Raw genomic sequence first — 15,226 nt, forward strand, 5'->3', positions numbered from 1 at the left:
AGGCCGACGCCGACGCCGACGCCGTACTCTGACGTCACGAAGTCCTGGCAGCCACTCTCGTGCCGGGATCTGGATCTCGCGCTACCTGAGGCCGGAAGTGGGGCTCGGGCGCTTTGCCCCGGTTGCCATGGCGGTGTTGGGCCGGCCCCATTGGAAGCGTCTCGGGGCTTGCTGGGGTTGGTGGGGCGGTCGGGTCACGGCCCCTCAAGCGCGGCCGCCGCCGCGGTGGAGGCTCAAGAGCACGAATCCGTTTGCCCAAGAGCAGGAGCAGGAATGGCGGCGGCGGAATCGCACAGTGCTCACGTACATGGCTGCGGCCGCCGTGGGCATGATCGGGGCCTCCTACGCCGCCGTGCCCCTCTACCGTCTTTATTGCCAGGTAGGAGGGCTAAGGTGAGCCCGAGTTCGGAGGTCCCTCTTATATCCTGGAAAACTGAGACCCAGAGCCGGGAGGGGCAGGCCCTAGGTCATGCAGATCGTGAGGGACCTTGCTAGGAACGATGTCGATCCCAAGCTCAGCTTCGCACGCACCTGTGTGACCCCGGTCTAGTCATTTTGCCTCTCCAGGCCTCAAGTTCCTCATTTGTAATGTGGAGATTTAAAAAAAACCAGCACCCACGTCTTTCTGCCTCCTTTTCTGGATCGAGTGAGATAACTTCGGCTAAGTGCCTTATGAATTTTAGAATAGTTGCTAAGTGAATGAATACAAGCTACTGTTGCTCTATCCAGAGCCTTTTCTGTGTATCCTGTCTTCCATGTAATTTGTAATGCTGGAGATTCCCCTTTTGTCTTCTGTGACACAGCCCGTTGGACTGTAAGTTCATTTTTTCAGCAAACATTAAGTTCAGTTCAAGAGATATTTAAATGCCTATTATTTGGCGGTTGGGGAGCCCCTGCCCTCAGGAGTCTAATTGGGAGATTAAAATGTAAACAAATATACACAAAGTCAGCTGTGGTCAGGATAATTAGGAAATGATTAAAAGAGAATAGACACTAAAATTAAGAGGAATTTGGGAAGGCTTCCTGCAGAAGGTTGGGGCTTACAGAAAATCAGGGAGGTCAGTGGTTGGAGCAAAGATGGGAGAGCCTTCCAGACATGGATGAATGGCTAGCGAAAGTGCTTGGGGCCAAAAGATGGAGTGTCTTGTTTTTGAAACAGCCAGGAGGCCAGTTTTACTGGCTCAGAGCACATATTGGGGAGTCGTGTGTAAGAAAACTGGTAAGGTTGTTAGGAGGTTAGATTAAATCGTGTAGTATGGGGTGTTTGTGTACACAACGTTGTGTGGATCCCTGGGGGACAGGACATTTTGAGAAGACACAGCTGCTGTTCATTAGGCAGCACAAAAGCAACTGACTTTGGAGACTTGACATTCTCAGGTAATTGCCAGATCTTGTCAATTCTACCTCTACAACGTGTCTTTACAACTCTTCCCTTATCCAACTACTTTCCATTTAGACGCCTCAGGTCTCGTCTGGACAGTTACGATAACCTCTAAACTGACCGGCCTTATATCTTTGCCTAGTTCAACTTATTCTCCCCATTGCTGCCAAGTAATTTTCCAAAAGTGCAGGTCTCAGTGTGTCACTTCCCTACTTGATGAACCCCAATATCTCCCTCTCTAGGATCAAATGACTTTTTTGTTATTTAAAGTTTTTTAAAACATGGTTCCCTATCCTGCTTTTCCAATCTGGTTACACATTACTACTCCTATTCATTTTATGATTTTTTGCTATTCTTCATACAACTAACCATCTCTTTGCACTGGCTGTTGCCTTTTCCTAGAATATACTGCTTTCTCACCTCCAGTTTTGGGAATCCCTGGGAATTTCCTTCAAGATTCAACTGAGGTGCCACTTTTTATCAAGCAGATTGTTCCTGGTAGTGCTGCTATCATAACCTTGCTCTTGTATCTGCTTTGTATGTTTTGTAAATACATACCTATACATGTATGTTGTTTCTTCTTTAAAATGGAAACAAGACCTTTAATTTATTCTTTTCTATGTGCATGCTTCGCTCAATGCTGGCAACACAATAAATGCTTTTGATTGAATATAATTAGATGGCTCTAGAAGTGGATAGAGAACTCGACTAGTAGGGTCCTTAGGGATGTGACCACTAGAATAAAGCCCCAGATAACCTTTGTTAATCAGTGGTACCTTCTTTGTTAAGTAACCAGAATTGGAAATTAAGATGTTCAACACTTAAAAAGTAAAATAATTGTACAAATGAAGACATTTCATACTTATCTATATGAAAATTTCATACACTGATAACAGAAATTTAAATGGTAGGATAGTGTGTTTGAGTTTGGGGGGGGGGAAGATTCTTTTTTTTTTTTTTTTTTTTTGCTGAGACAATTGGGGTTAAGTGACTTACCCAGGGTCACACATCCAGGAAGTGTTTAGTGTCTGAGATCAGATTTCAACTCAGGTCCTCCTAACTTCAGGGCTGGTGCTCTATCGACTGCACCACCTAGCTGCCCATGTGTTTGAGTTTTAGAGCAATTAGGAACATTGTTACAGTTGTAATTTAAATGCATTTAAAGACTTAATTTTTTTAAATAGTAGTTCACTGAATTATTGGGATTTGATGGAAAGAAATCATGTTTTGGAGCATCAAGACTTGGTTGAAAAATCTTTAGTTTTGGAGAGGCAGCTAGGCAGTCTGGAGAACCTGGGTTCAAATCTAGTCCACACAGTATGATTCCAGGGTAATCACTTAATCCCATATGCCTTCCCCCCCACTCCAAAAAAGTATTTAGCTTCTGAGGTAGATCTTTGGCTATAGATCTTTGTGATTGTTCATTTGTTTCAGCTGTGTTCCATCCACTCTTTGAAACCCCAGTTGGTGTTTTCTTGGTGAAGATACTATAGTAGTTTGCCATTTCCCTCTCCAACTCATTTTACAGATGAGAAAACGGAGATAAACAGGATTAAATGATCTGCTTGGGGTCCCACAGCTAATAAATATCTGAGGTTGAATTTGAATTGAGGAAGGTGAGTCTTCCTGACTAAGCCTGGTTTTCTATCCTCACTAATCCAAGTTGATCAGGGATCCTTTAATCCTATAATAATGTTTCAAAGGGACATTTCATGATTATGACATATCTATAAAAATATAAGTCTTGTTTTTAATATATTTTGTAATAATTTTTTTCCCAGACTACAGGACTCGGTGGGTCACCTATAGCTAGTCATGCTTCAGACCAGATTGAGACTATGATACCTGTTAAAGATCGAATTGTTAAAGTCACCTTTAATGCAGATGTGCATGCAAGTCTCCAATGGAATTTTAGGCCTCAACAAACAGAAATATATGTAAGTGATTGACACATTTAATAGTCTTTGCTAAATGTCAGAAAAAAAAAAAACTTAAAAGTTTATCTCATTCAAACTCTCATAATGCAAATGAGTAAACTAAAGCCCAGAGAGAAGTATTGGGGGGGAGGGGTAGCATTAGAAGTACTACCAGATTCAATAACTTTAATCAAAAATAAATTTTTTATTGGTGCTTTTAAGTAAGTTCAAGTCTTTAGGACATCACTCATCTAAATATTTTAAAATTATGACTAGTATTAATCACTTTAATGTGTTTTTGTCTTTCATCCCCCCTTCTTCCTCTTGATCTTTTTCCTTTCATTCTCTTATCTCTGCCTAGTTTCTCTCCCTCCATACATTCTTTCCACCATTGCTTCCAAGAACTGAATGTCTCAGTGTTTCAGGATCTGAATTCTAATGAAATGATCATGATGAGTTTTAATATCACTGCTATAAAACCTTGATTGAAATAACTTACTAGATTGTATATTCTCTTTAACGAAGAGTGAAAACTGTTTTTTCCTCCTTTAATTTCAAACTTCACTTAATCTTCCCTCTAAACCATTACCTGTCTTTCATTCCTCGTTTCTTCCTCCTTGCTTGACCTGTTCATCTGCCTGCAAACATGATCAGTTCTCTGTGTCCTAGCTCCTTAATCTTTCCTTGACATGTCTATAACAACTCTCATCTTCTCTCCCCCATGATTGCCATCTTGGGAAAGTTTTTACACTTAATGATGCCTCCACTTAGTCATCAGCTGCATTCTCTTCAATACCTATTCTCCCCACTTTATGAAATTGCTCTCTAAAAGGTCACTAAAACCCTTTTTAAAATTCCCACCTAGTGATCTTTCTTGCAGCATTGCCATTGACTATTTCCTTTTAGATACTTTTGTTACTTTTGGCTTCAAAGTCAATACAGTCTCTTGATATTTCTCTTATTTCTCCTTTCAGTTCTCTCATTTATGGGCTCCTTGCACTTTTTCCTTTCCCTTCTTAAAAGTTGTATCTTTAACATTCTGATATATGAGCCATATGATTAGGTTTGTTAGTGATCTGGACAGCATGCTATACTAGGATTATTTAATCTTGAGAAGATAAAATTTAAGGATGATACTCAATATCACAACTAAAAGTCCATTACTCTGTCTATATTCTATCTTCAGTGATTCATTCATTACCTAATGTGTTTCAGAGCTTTTCTTTTCTCCCCCAAAATAATCTTCTGTTAAATAGATGCTAGCCTAAATTTTCTCAGGAGATTGAGGGCATCTTGCTTTAGCTTCTTCAGGTTCCCCTCTTCCATTCTTCAATTCTTGTTGCAATGTCACTTTTTAAAAAGCTTAGATAATGGAGGTATTGCTTTTTTACTAAGCCTTATATATAGGTTCTTGATCCTATTCATTCCAAGCTTCTGATTCTAAAGACAGCTCCTCTATTTTCAGGGCATCTTTAATCTTTCCTTTTTTTTACACCTTTCTGTTTCTTTCCAAATCTGCTCGGATATCTAATATCCTTTTAGTTTTTTTTTTTTTTTCTTTTCTTTCTTTTTTTTTTTTTTACTCCTAGTTTATCCAGGCACTGGCCCATGTTGTTTATTTAATTTGTTTCTAATTGTATTTTATTTTCCAAAATACATGCAGAGATTTTCTAAATTCATTTTCACAAAACCTTATTTCCAAATTTTTCTCCTTTTCTTGCTCTCCCTGCCCCAAGAGAGTAAGCAGTCTGAAAGAGGTTAAATGTATGTAATCCTTTTAAACATTTCCATATTTGTCATGCTGAGGGGGAAAAAAAAAAAAAACTCAGATCAAAAGAAAAAAAGCATGAGGGGGGGAAAAAAGAAGCAAACAGACAACAAAAAAGTGGAAATACTCTTCTTTGATCCACATTCAGTCTTCAGAGTTCTCTCTCTGGATGTGGATAGCACTTTCAAACATCACAAGTCTATTAGAACTGACTGGCCCATCTTTATCTGCAGATGCCTTCATTTTGTCATTACTCCATTTTCTCTGCTCTTTGAAATCCAGCTTCTGTCTTCATTCTGCTGAAATTACTCTCTTACCAATGTCCTCAGAGTCCCCAAAGTTATACTGGCTTTTTTTCTCCAAGTCCTCTTCCTCTTTGACCTCTCTGCTGTTTCTAACACAATTGATTACTCCTGTTTGTTGAATAGTTTTTCTCTTGCCTTGATTTGAGACTTTTCTTTCCCATATGGTTACTCCTTTACCAGCTTGTCTACTTTCTGCTTTCTTATTGCTTATATTTCCTAAGGGTTTGCCTTTGATCTTCATCTCTATTTATATCCTCTCCTTTGGCAATCTTGTTCATTCCAACTCTATGCAGAAAACCTCTAAATCTAAAGCTAGAAAACCTAGCTTTGTTTTCTGAGTTCTAGTCATATATTTCTAGCTGCCTTCAAGAATACTTGTACTTGGATATCCCACTGAGATATGTGTCCTTCCTTTTGGACAGAGCATTTGACTCTGCTTTACCTTTTTAGTTTGTCTACTCTTGTTCCACCAGATGATAGACTTGTATTGCTTTTTTCCATTTTAGCCTGCGTTCCAGAGGCAGTATAGTTTAGGAATTAGGGCATTAGAGTCAAGGGAAGTATGTGTGAATCCTACTTTGGGTTACATTAAGATAGCTCATTTATAGAATAGGCATAATGCTTATAGTTTCTTTCTTATGGAGTTGTTATAAGGATAAAATGAGTTATTGCATTTAAACATTTTTTGAACTGTTAAGTACAATAAAAATATCAGTAATTAGTCTAGTAAAAGTGGTCTACCCTATCTTTTGTGCTTGGTCACCATTCTATCTTTTTATCTGCTGAATTCTTGTCCACTTTAAAATATTGGCCTCAGTTCTCCTGGTTGGAAACAGCATCTGATCTTATATAGCTTTTTTTTTTTTTTTTTTTTTTTTTTTTTTTTTTTTTTTGTGGCAAGTTTACCTCATTTGTGTCATAGTTACTTGTGGTAGTTATTTACCTACCTATAAACTTCTGAACCCTGTCTAATCCAAACTTATGTTTCTTAGTACCTAGCGCAGTGCTCTAAAGACATATGTACTTAATCTTGAATGAATATACAAATGAATGATTCATCGAAGATCAATGGGGAAAAATTAAGAAGTAGATTATTTTGGTCCAATGTGAGGAAAAACTTTTAACATAGTTGACCAAAATTGAGATTGTCTTCCTCAGAAGGTAGAAAATTCTCCAGTATAGGAGCTCTTTAGGTAAAGGCTATATAGCTGTTTGTTATGATCATTCTAGAAGAGGTTCATGCTCAGGTAAACCTTCTAGTGTTAAGTTAAGTCTTGGAAGCTTTCCTGAATCTTCCCTAAATAGCAATAATTTTCCTTCTACACATAGACCATTAGAAAATACTCCTTTTTTTTAAATCTCTCAAATGAGCTTTTTTGTGTTATTTTTCTATTATTTTAATACTTTTTGTGTTGTTTTAATACTTTTTTATTTTTGTGTTATTTTCTGTCTTATAAGAGTAGGCACCATTTTACACATAAGACATTTATTGTATGTTGAACTGAACTAGGCTTCCATTTATAGAGTTGTAAGATAAAGAGATTAAACTAATTTTTTTCTTTTGCCTTTCCCAATTTTAAGTCATATTCTTTGACTTCAGTTAGGTTTATATATACAGTAAGGGGAGTGATTCAGTTGATAAGCAATTGAAAGATAAAAAGTTAAATGTAGATAAAGTACATGTTTTTTTCTTCAAAACAGGTGGCACCAGGAGAGACTGCATTGGCATTTTATAAAGCTAAGAATCCTACTGACAAACCAGTAATTGGAATATCTACATATAATGTCGTACCATTTGAAGCTGGACAGTATTTTAATAAAATACAGGTATGTTAAGTAAAAACTCTTCATAAAAAAGATTAAGGTATAGATAGCATAACTGCCATCTCAGTTTATTGTTATATTTTGGATAACTGAAAAAAAATAACAATATTGAAAGTCATACTACTACAAATATAAGCATAAATTCATTCAATGCTTTGGAGTTTTTTTCTCCTTTGATTACTTGTCCAAGATTTTCAATAATTAATCCTCTATAATAGGGTGTCTCTTACCCTTATGACCCCTTATTACCCCAAAAAATTTTATGTGATTCCAGGTTTATAAGTATATAAAATAGTTATACAAATCACATTCACTGATAATCATAATTTTATGACCCCCACATTCAGTTATAAGATTCCATATGGGGTGGCAATGCAGTTTAAGAAGCTGAGCTTTAAAGCAACTTAAAGCTCTTGCAACAAAGGCAAGAAAAAGTGTATTTTGAGATTAATTTAACAGATTGTAGCTGTATAAAACCAAATTCGGCCAGTAGTCTTATCAAATTTTAAAATTTACCAGTTCTGTACTGAATTCTAGAATGATAAAGTAATGACAGTAAATTAAAATACTGTTTTCAGCGTAAGTCATGAATTCTGTATTTGTACAAATAGAAAAGTTAACTATTCTTTCCAATTTCTAGTGCTTTTGTTTTGAAGAACAAAGGCTTAATCCTCAAGAAGAAGTAGATATGCCTGTATTTTTCTTCATTGATCCTGAATTTGCTGAAGATCCAAAAATGGCTAAAGTTGATGTAATCACGCTTTCTTATACGTTTTTCGAAGCAAAAGAAGGACATACATTGCCAGTCCCAGGTTTTAATTGAAATGAAAAGTATCTTTCCTTTGCCCATTCCTAATTCTTTTGTCTTAGTTTTATAATTTTTTGAGCAATCATGTTCTCAGCTCTTTTTGAAAGAATATTAATAAGGAAAAAATCAGAATCACTACATACCTGCAGTATTTTCCTCATAAATTACTTTAATATTTTAGTTTGTATGAGACCATAAGAATGGTGATACTACTGAATAAAACTCTAGGAGCAAATTTCAACTTAAAGTCATATTTGTAAAATAGCATTCAAGTTCTCTTTGGGGGGATGATATATCAGAAAAAGAAAAATCCACTCAGTTTCATAACTATGCAATAAATATGGAGCTGATGATCTGCTAAGATCACAAGTAAAGTACCAAAGCTGCTTTTAAGTATATTAACAGATCATCTCATTCATCTCTTCTGTTAAAAATGAAGATGTTGAAATCCTGAAAGATGAAATGATTTGCTTAGCATATTACATAAGTTAGTGTTTAGAACTCAAGTTTTCCACTAGCCAAGTCTTTTCACTCTGCCATCTTGGTCATCTTAACATACACGATTATGTTCTGTTTTGTTTTTTAATCAGCTTCTAATGTCAGTAACCTTTAAAATCACAGGTCAAATTGAATCAAAAAGAAGCCTCGTCAGTCAGTTCAAAAGTGTTGTTTTGTGATATTTTTCCCCAGAGTAGTGCCACATCTGAGAAATGAGAAATATTTTTCTTTCTTTTCTTTTTTTTTTTTTTTTTTTTTTGATTCTTAAATTCAGGCTTCAAGTGCAGTGGCAGCATATTGGGTAAACGACAAAACTGTTAAAAATAGTCACCACACTATAAGTAACAGAAGCGAAAGGGTTACAGTCAAATCCAGGGCAAAAAATAAATATAAGATTTGAATTTTAAGCTTTTTAAATTGTTTTTTACCCTATTAAAATTCAATTGCTATTTTATATTTGCACTACTTAAGTATTTTAATTGAGGTAATTGGCGAGCAAACAATGCCATTGAAAATTAGAAATAAAGTATATTAATATTTCTACCAGATTATCTTTATAGTGAGGGTTCCAAACACTTGGATACTAACATCTCACTGTATGTATGGTACTATGTGCTTTTTCTTGGCATCAAAAACTCTTTTGTGAAGAGACTATGTTAAGTATTAAATTATTTTTAATATTACTTTCTTTGCCTTCTCCTTTAATACTACTTACCATTACAACACAGATGTGTAATTTCAGTGTATTTACTATGAAAAAAATCTTTGTTTTATAAAAATAATACATTTTACAGTAAAAGAAAAGAATATATTTTATTTTAAGGTTAAAAATCATTTAAAAAGGGAACTTTTATACATTTTCCAATGACAATTACAAACATGAAATGTAAACTACAGTAATTAAAGGCAAAAGGCCTAGCTCAAAATGTAAAAGCCAGAAACATTTTCAGAAGTGCAAGATTATTTTTACATTCAACTTTAATTAAGTGAAGGCACTTAAACAATATATTTCCTGAATTACAACTCCAGTTTTATCAAATATTTTATGATTTATTCAAGAAGTAATAAAATAGTTTTCATCTACTGTATCAGAGGAGTATGATGATGGAATTCTCTAAAAAGATCTGCAAAAAAAAGTTAAAATGCTAAATGACTATACTATTTTAAAAACCTTTATTAAAGATAATTTGGGAATGGAATATATCCACAACCCTAAATCCTTTTAGATATGCATTAAACCTCTTTCAGGAATTGTGCACATTACCATTTGAATAAATTTATGCAATCTTTTAAAGACTTTTTTAAAAAAACTCATTACTTTATGAAAGAGAAAGTTTAACATTTCTGGTGCTCTTTATTTAATAAGGAAATAATCACTGGCCCAAAGTGACTGGGCAGAAACTTTTATAGAAACATTTAAAAAAAACAAACAAACAGATTTTTCAAATTTATTTTTCAGTTGACTCAAAGTATTATTGAGAATTTTATTCTATTTTGTGATATTAAGTAAGAGGTAGAAGGAATGAATGTCAAGAAAAATTCAAATGGGGTCACAAAGAGCTGATCATGACTGAAAACTACTGAACAAAAAAGAAGGAATGGAGCCTGGCCTATGGTATTTCTAAGCAGCAGAAGCCAGTCAAAGGATTACTAAGTTCTACATAGTGAAGAGCTTATATCATTTACATTGGTAGGCTTTTCTATGCCATACGTTTCCCATTAAAAAAAGATTTTTATTGATACTTTTGTGTTTATATCTTTCCCCTCCTAGAGAGCCTTCTCTTGTAACCAAGAACTTAACTGTCCTTTTTATTTTAATCATCCCAGAAACCATTCTTGTACCTCTTGTATATTGTCTCTGATCATTCTCTGACATTGCCATTGGATTATATATATGTAATACTGATATTAATATGTATTAATACTGACATTAATGATCAAAATGCATATTAATGTCAGATAACATTAACATAACATATGTAAATTACTACATTTCTGGTTAAATAGTAGTGATTTGTAGCAAATATAGCCAAGTTCTCACTTCAGTTACGGAAATGACAGTATCTCAGTCCCTGATTTGAGAGATTAAGCAAAGTAACATTATTGTGTGCTATTGACACATTTATTTTAAAAATTATCCCCATTTTACTGATGAGGAAACTGAGGCATGTATCAGGTGATCTGCCCAAGGTCACACAACCAGGACTTTTTTTTGAGGCTGGATTTGAGGTTAGGTCTTTTTTGAATCCAGGCCCAGCACACTACACAATAACCTACTTAGCTGTCCTAGTTATTTATACTTTTAAATAACACTATCCCAAATTGAAATATTTACCTTTCAGCCGTTTGTATGATTCTGAATTGGCTTGTGGCATTTAGCATCAATCTCTTCATAAATTGCTCTGGGAAAAAAAAAAAGCCAGAGTTTTTTCAATCTCATTTTACTAATTGAAAAAAGAAAACTATTGGTATAACAAACAGAAATTTATTTATTTTAATCTTCACAATGAAATGTGTGTATGAATTAATCTTTAAAATTATAAATCTGAGGCTAAAATTAGCTGCTAAATTGACTACCTTATTTGTGTGATTTTGAAGTAGGATATGAAAGCTATAAAATGAATTATCCACTTGTTAACAGTTTTAAGCTAGATAGAACATACCTGATTTTAAAACTATTTTTCCTTTTTATAAAGATGATTTCTTCTTCAACTTATGGAATTTATATTTAGTCATTTTCCCTTGCATATTTACATATTTAAATACTATTTGACATGTTAATGTTTTAATGGGGGTACTTTTTTTTTATCATGGGACCCCTCACTTTGGCAGCCTAATGAAATCTATGGATGTCCTTTAAGAATGTTTTTAAATACACAAAATATAGAGGATTACAAAGGAAAAATCAGTTATATTTAATATTTAAATCAAGTAAATCTGCTAGCAGTGATTTCATCTATGCTGCTTTTAATTCTGTATTTGTCTTTCATCCATTATATAGCCAAGTCTCATTATAATTAAACATCAAATTAACTTCATACTTCCATATGAAAGGTCTTTGTTTGGTAATGGGTCACCAGGAAGTATATTTTCTTAAAGGTTTGTAACTCAAAGTTTAAACCTCAAAAACATTTTTTTAAAATAATTTTTGTTGAGAAATTATGAGTTTACTCCCATCTAATCAGAAAATTAAATAAATATTCCTTCCTTCAGTCATACCAGTTAAAAGCTGTTCCATGAATTAGTCATCTAATAGTACTGTGCTATTTGAGTAGATTAAAAGTTTTAAAATATTCATGACTTCTTAGGAATAAGAAAAAAGAACAGACCCTAAAATACCAAAGTACTTTTTCCATTTTGGAAACACCTTTTAATTAAACTTTACCTAAAGCTATCATACTATGATAGCTTGTAAACGCCTTTAAAAGTAACCTTTCTCAGGCAAAAAGGCCTAGATTTTCTTTAAAGGCATGTATCAATAACTCCATTAATGCACACTTCACTTCATTACTTTAAAAAAAAAAATAAGGGGTTGCAATTAAGTTATAGAGTTGAGAATGACATAAACGTTAAATCTCAAATAGCTTCTAAAAGAGATAAGTCTTTTTAAATTATGCCATCAATTTTCACCAAGACCTAAGCAAAATTAAACCTATCACTAAGTATCTTTGTCTAATCTTGTTAAGAGGAAGAGACACACAATAAATGGTTTCTAGAATAACTTACTCTGTAGTGGCACCTGGAGCGAAAGGGTCAAATTCCATAACCTCATAGTAATTGGGTGGCGAAGGATCATTCCTTGCTAATAGATTAGGAAACAAAGGAAAAAAACCACAAACTGTATTTTGTATTAGATTTGGATAAATGTTTTTATATTTTAAAACCACCAATATGAACCAATTCTAACATGGCATTGATAATTATCCTATGCTATAGGATATCTGTAATTATCAATATCATATTCAGTGCAATCAAAACAGTCAATCAAATTTCATACATCAAAATAATCTATTAGAATTTGTCACTGTAGGATTTGATATGCATTATAAAGTAAGTTCTCTTGAGAAGAATGTGGAATTTTAAAATTACCAATTGGAGACACAATTGTTAGTGATATATTTTTTCTTTTCTTTTTTTTTTGGGCTGAGGCAATTGGGGTGAAATGACTTGCCCAGAGTCATACAGCTAGGAAGTATTAAGTGTCTTGAGACTAGATCTGAACTCAGGTCCTGCTGACTTCAGAGCTGGTGCTCTATATACTGCGCAACCTAGCTGTCCCATCATATATTTCCTACTGTTTTAGGTTCTCTCTCCTCAAAACTCAGTTAATACAGTCCAGAATGATCCATTTGAAATGCACATTTTAAAGTGTCAATTACCTTGTTGATTGCTGGATGAAGCTGGGGGCCTGTAGCTTGAAGGTCCTGCATGGCCAGCCTGAAGATTTGCTGGCTGCATCATGATTGGATTTAAATGGGTTAACACCTAAAGAAGATAGGATAAGTAGACAAACTAAAATATCAATAAAGAACAAAATGTGATGGGTCAAGATTCTCTGATATAATTTTCAATTTATCACAAGTTGGATATTTTTATAACTAGATTTCTATGAACTGTCACCAGTTTAATAATTTTTAATTGGCTCCTCATTGCAGATAGTAACCATCTTCACTACTTATAGCTGCTCTGTTATCAAGTTATACTCAAGGCAAATGAGACTAATTGTCTGATTTGAGAGGGAAAAAGGAAGGAGAAAACAGATTACATGGTAGAATGGGAAAATGTTTTTGATCAAAACAATTGCTCTTAGTTTGAGACAAATTAAAACAGTATGGACTCTGGTGAAAGGTGTTATATCTTCTAACCTCCTAGAGTTGCCTCTTTTTTCTCAAAAGAAAAAAGAAATTGCAAGAAAGAGAGAACTGAAATGGACAGATCCACATGTTGGTTAACACATTTTTCTTAATAACTTGATATGTGTGTGTGTGTGTGTGTGTGTGATTGTGTGTATGTATGTCTGTCCTCCCCCTTTCCCCTTCCCCAAACATTTGACCAGGAGGCAGTCTTAAATGCTTGGACCTGAATCTGAACACTTGGTCCAGAAATCTAAAAGAATGAAGAAAAAATTTATTAAGCACTTACTATGTGCAAAGTACTTACATTATCATACAGATGATCTGAAGAAATGTTTTGATTTGTCCTTTCAGGAAACCTAGGAAGATGGAATAACAATGTATGACTACTATAGTTAACCCTATAGTTAATTCTTCTAACAAAAAACCCTTTATCAAGCAATCTGCAAGGCCCTCATCCTATAGTTTCTAGAATATAAAAGTATGTCAAAAATATGATAGTTTCTCTCCTCTGGTAATCTTGCTAGGAAAGGATGACATCTATAAATAATCATAATCCAAAAGAGAATATTGATTAATCCATAAGAGATATACCCCTTTATGCAAGATTGCTATTCAATAAGCACTAAGGGCTAAATATATCAATATCAGTGCTTTAAAAAAAGTGATGGAGAAAATAAGACCACCTTCCCAATTATCAAAGAGGGCTGTCTACCATATAGAGAGCATGAATGTATTAATGTTCCCCATATGCATCAGGATTACCTCTGAATTCGACCACCTATTATAAAAGTCTGAAAATGCTACCAATTTGCAAAAACAGAAAGAACAAACACTGGGCAAAGCCTTACCTTGTGGCAGCTGTAACAATCACTTCTAGCAGAGTAGTCTACAAATGCTTATATTTGCAAAGATCTGTCAGGTTCATGAACTTTCCTAACTAGCTGTAGGTGTTATAAACATCCTCACCCACATCTGATGGATGAAGAGAGGTGAAGTAATTTACCCAACATCATGTACACCTTGTATTAGAGAATGCAATTCAGGTCTCTTGATTACAAGATAAACATTCTTTTTAATGCACCACAATGTCTTTACTAAGAAAAGTACATTTCTATTTTTCCCTACCATGTTCAATGGCCCTGGCAGGGGCAATGTCAATAGGTAATCACAGTGTCATGAGACAAATGTGAAAATCAAGTTTATTACAAAGAGAAATTAACATGTAGGTGGAACCAAAAGAGTTCACGATTCTTACAGAAGTTTGCATATTTATGACAGTACAAGGAGGAAGAGAAAACACAAAGCATGTCATGGAAGGAGAAAAGGGCAGTAAAGATGGGGGAAAGGACAAAAGCCCTCCTGAGGGGAAGGAGGAAGGCAATGGCAAAAATTGTATTTTCATTATTTTCCCTAAAGAACTGCTAGACCATGAAAATAGGAGAATCTGCTCATTTGCAGGAGGACCCCACTTGCACAACCATTTTCCCAGCCTGGCACATTTGGGGAACCAATCTTGCCTCTCACAGATACATAAGGAATCCAGCTTAGGGTGGAAACAATAGATTATGTCACTTAGTTTGTCCTAGACACCTTCAGGGCTTCAGGCATATTCTAGGCCCAGTGTCTCTAGGAAATGTCAATTCAAGACATTCAGGGGATCCCTTAACAGTCCTTAATAACTAAAGTCAGCAAATAGTACATCTTGTTGAAACAGATCCAGTTGACTTTCATTCTGTCTTAGCTCTTTAAAGTACTGATTTCAAGGGCCATAGGAAAAATAATTTCTTCAGATACTTGGTCATCTCACCACCTCTCATTGATCATTAAGGAACCAAACATGAAGAGAGCTAGACCTTTTTGACCGACATAG

General features: G+C 34.7%; 2 protein-coding genes across 3 annotated transcripts in view; one reads left to right on the forward strand and one right to left on the reverse strand.

Moving 5' to 3' along the window:
• Nucleotides 1-88: 88 nt before the first annotated feature.
• Nucleotides 89-9,183, forward strand: LOC127560032 (cytochrome c oxidase assembly protein COX11, mitochondrial). Its single transcript, XM_051994262.1, has 4 exons — nucleotides 89-379; nucleotides 3,163-3,318; nucleotides 7,072-7,197; nucleotides 7,835-9,183. The coding sequence occupies exons 1-4, from the start codon at nucleotides 128-130 to the stop codon at nucleotides 8,015-8,017; spliced, it is 717 nt and encodes a 238-aa protein (XP_051850222.1). The 5' UTR covers nucleotides 89-127; the 3' UTR covers nucleotides 8,018-9,183.
• Nucleotides 9,184-9,286: 103 nt separating this feature from the next.
• Nucleotides 9,287-15,226, reverse strand: part of TOM1L1 (target of myb1 like 1 membrane trafficking protein) — a 55,152-nt gene continuing 49,212 nt past the window's right edge. For both annotated transcript variants that reach the window (XM_051994261.1, XM_051994260.1), the window contains exons 12-16: nucleotides 13,661-13,712; nucleotides 12,880-12,985; nucleotides 12,227-12,302; nucleotides 10,836-10,902; nucleotides 9,287-9,624 (exon numbers count right to left, since the gene is read on the reverse strand). In XM_051994261.1, coding sequence (XP_051850221.1) covers nucleotides 10,839-10,902; nucleotides 12,227-12,302; nucleotides 12,880-12,985; nucleotides 13,661-13,712 — 298 coding nt within the window. In that variant the 3' untranslated portion in view covers nucleotides 9,287-9,624; nucleotides 10,836-10,838. The remainder of the gene's footprint in view (nucleotides 9,625-10,835; nucleotides 10,903-12,226; nucleotides 12,303-12,879; nucleotides 12,986-13,660; nucleotides 13,713-15,226) is intronic.

This window comes from Antechinus flavipes, chromosome 4, assembly GCF_016432865.1.
Source record: "Antechinus flavipes isolate AdamAnt ecotype Samford, QLD, Australia chromosome 4, AdamAnt_v2, whole genome shotgun sequence".
NCBI lineage: Eukaryota > Metazoa > Chordata > Mammalia > Dasyuromorphia > Dasyuridae > Antechinus > Antechinus flavipes.

Excerpts from the sequence above, each read along its gene's own strand:
- LOC127560032 (XM_051994262.1), top strand. The coding sequence starts at position 128 with ATGGCGGTGTTGGGCCGGCCCCATTGGAAGCGTCTCGGGGCTTGCTGG. Across the intron at positions 3,319-7,071 it reads CTCAACAAACAGAAATATAT|GTGGCACCAGGAGAGACTGC; the intron begins GTAAGTGATTGA and ends TCTTCAAAACAG. Across the intron at positions 7,198-7,834 it reads AGTATTTTAATAAAATACAG|TGCTTTTGTTTTGAAGAACA; the intron begins GTATGTTAAGTA and ends TCCAATTTCTAG.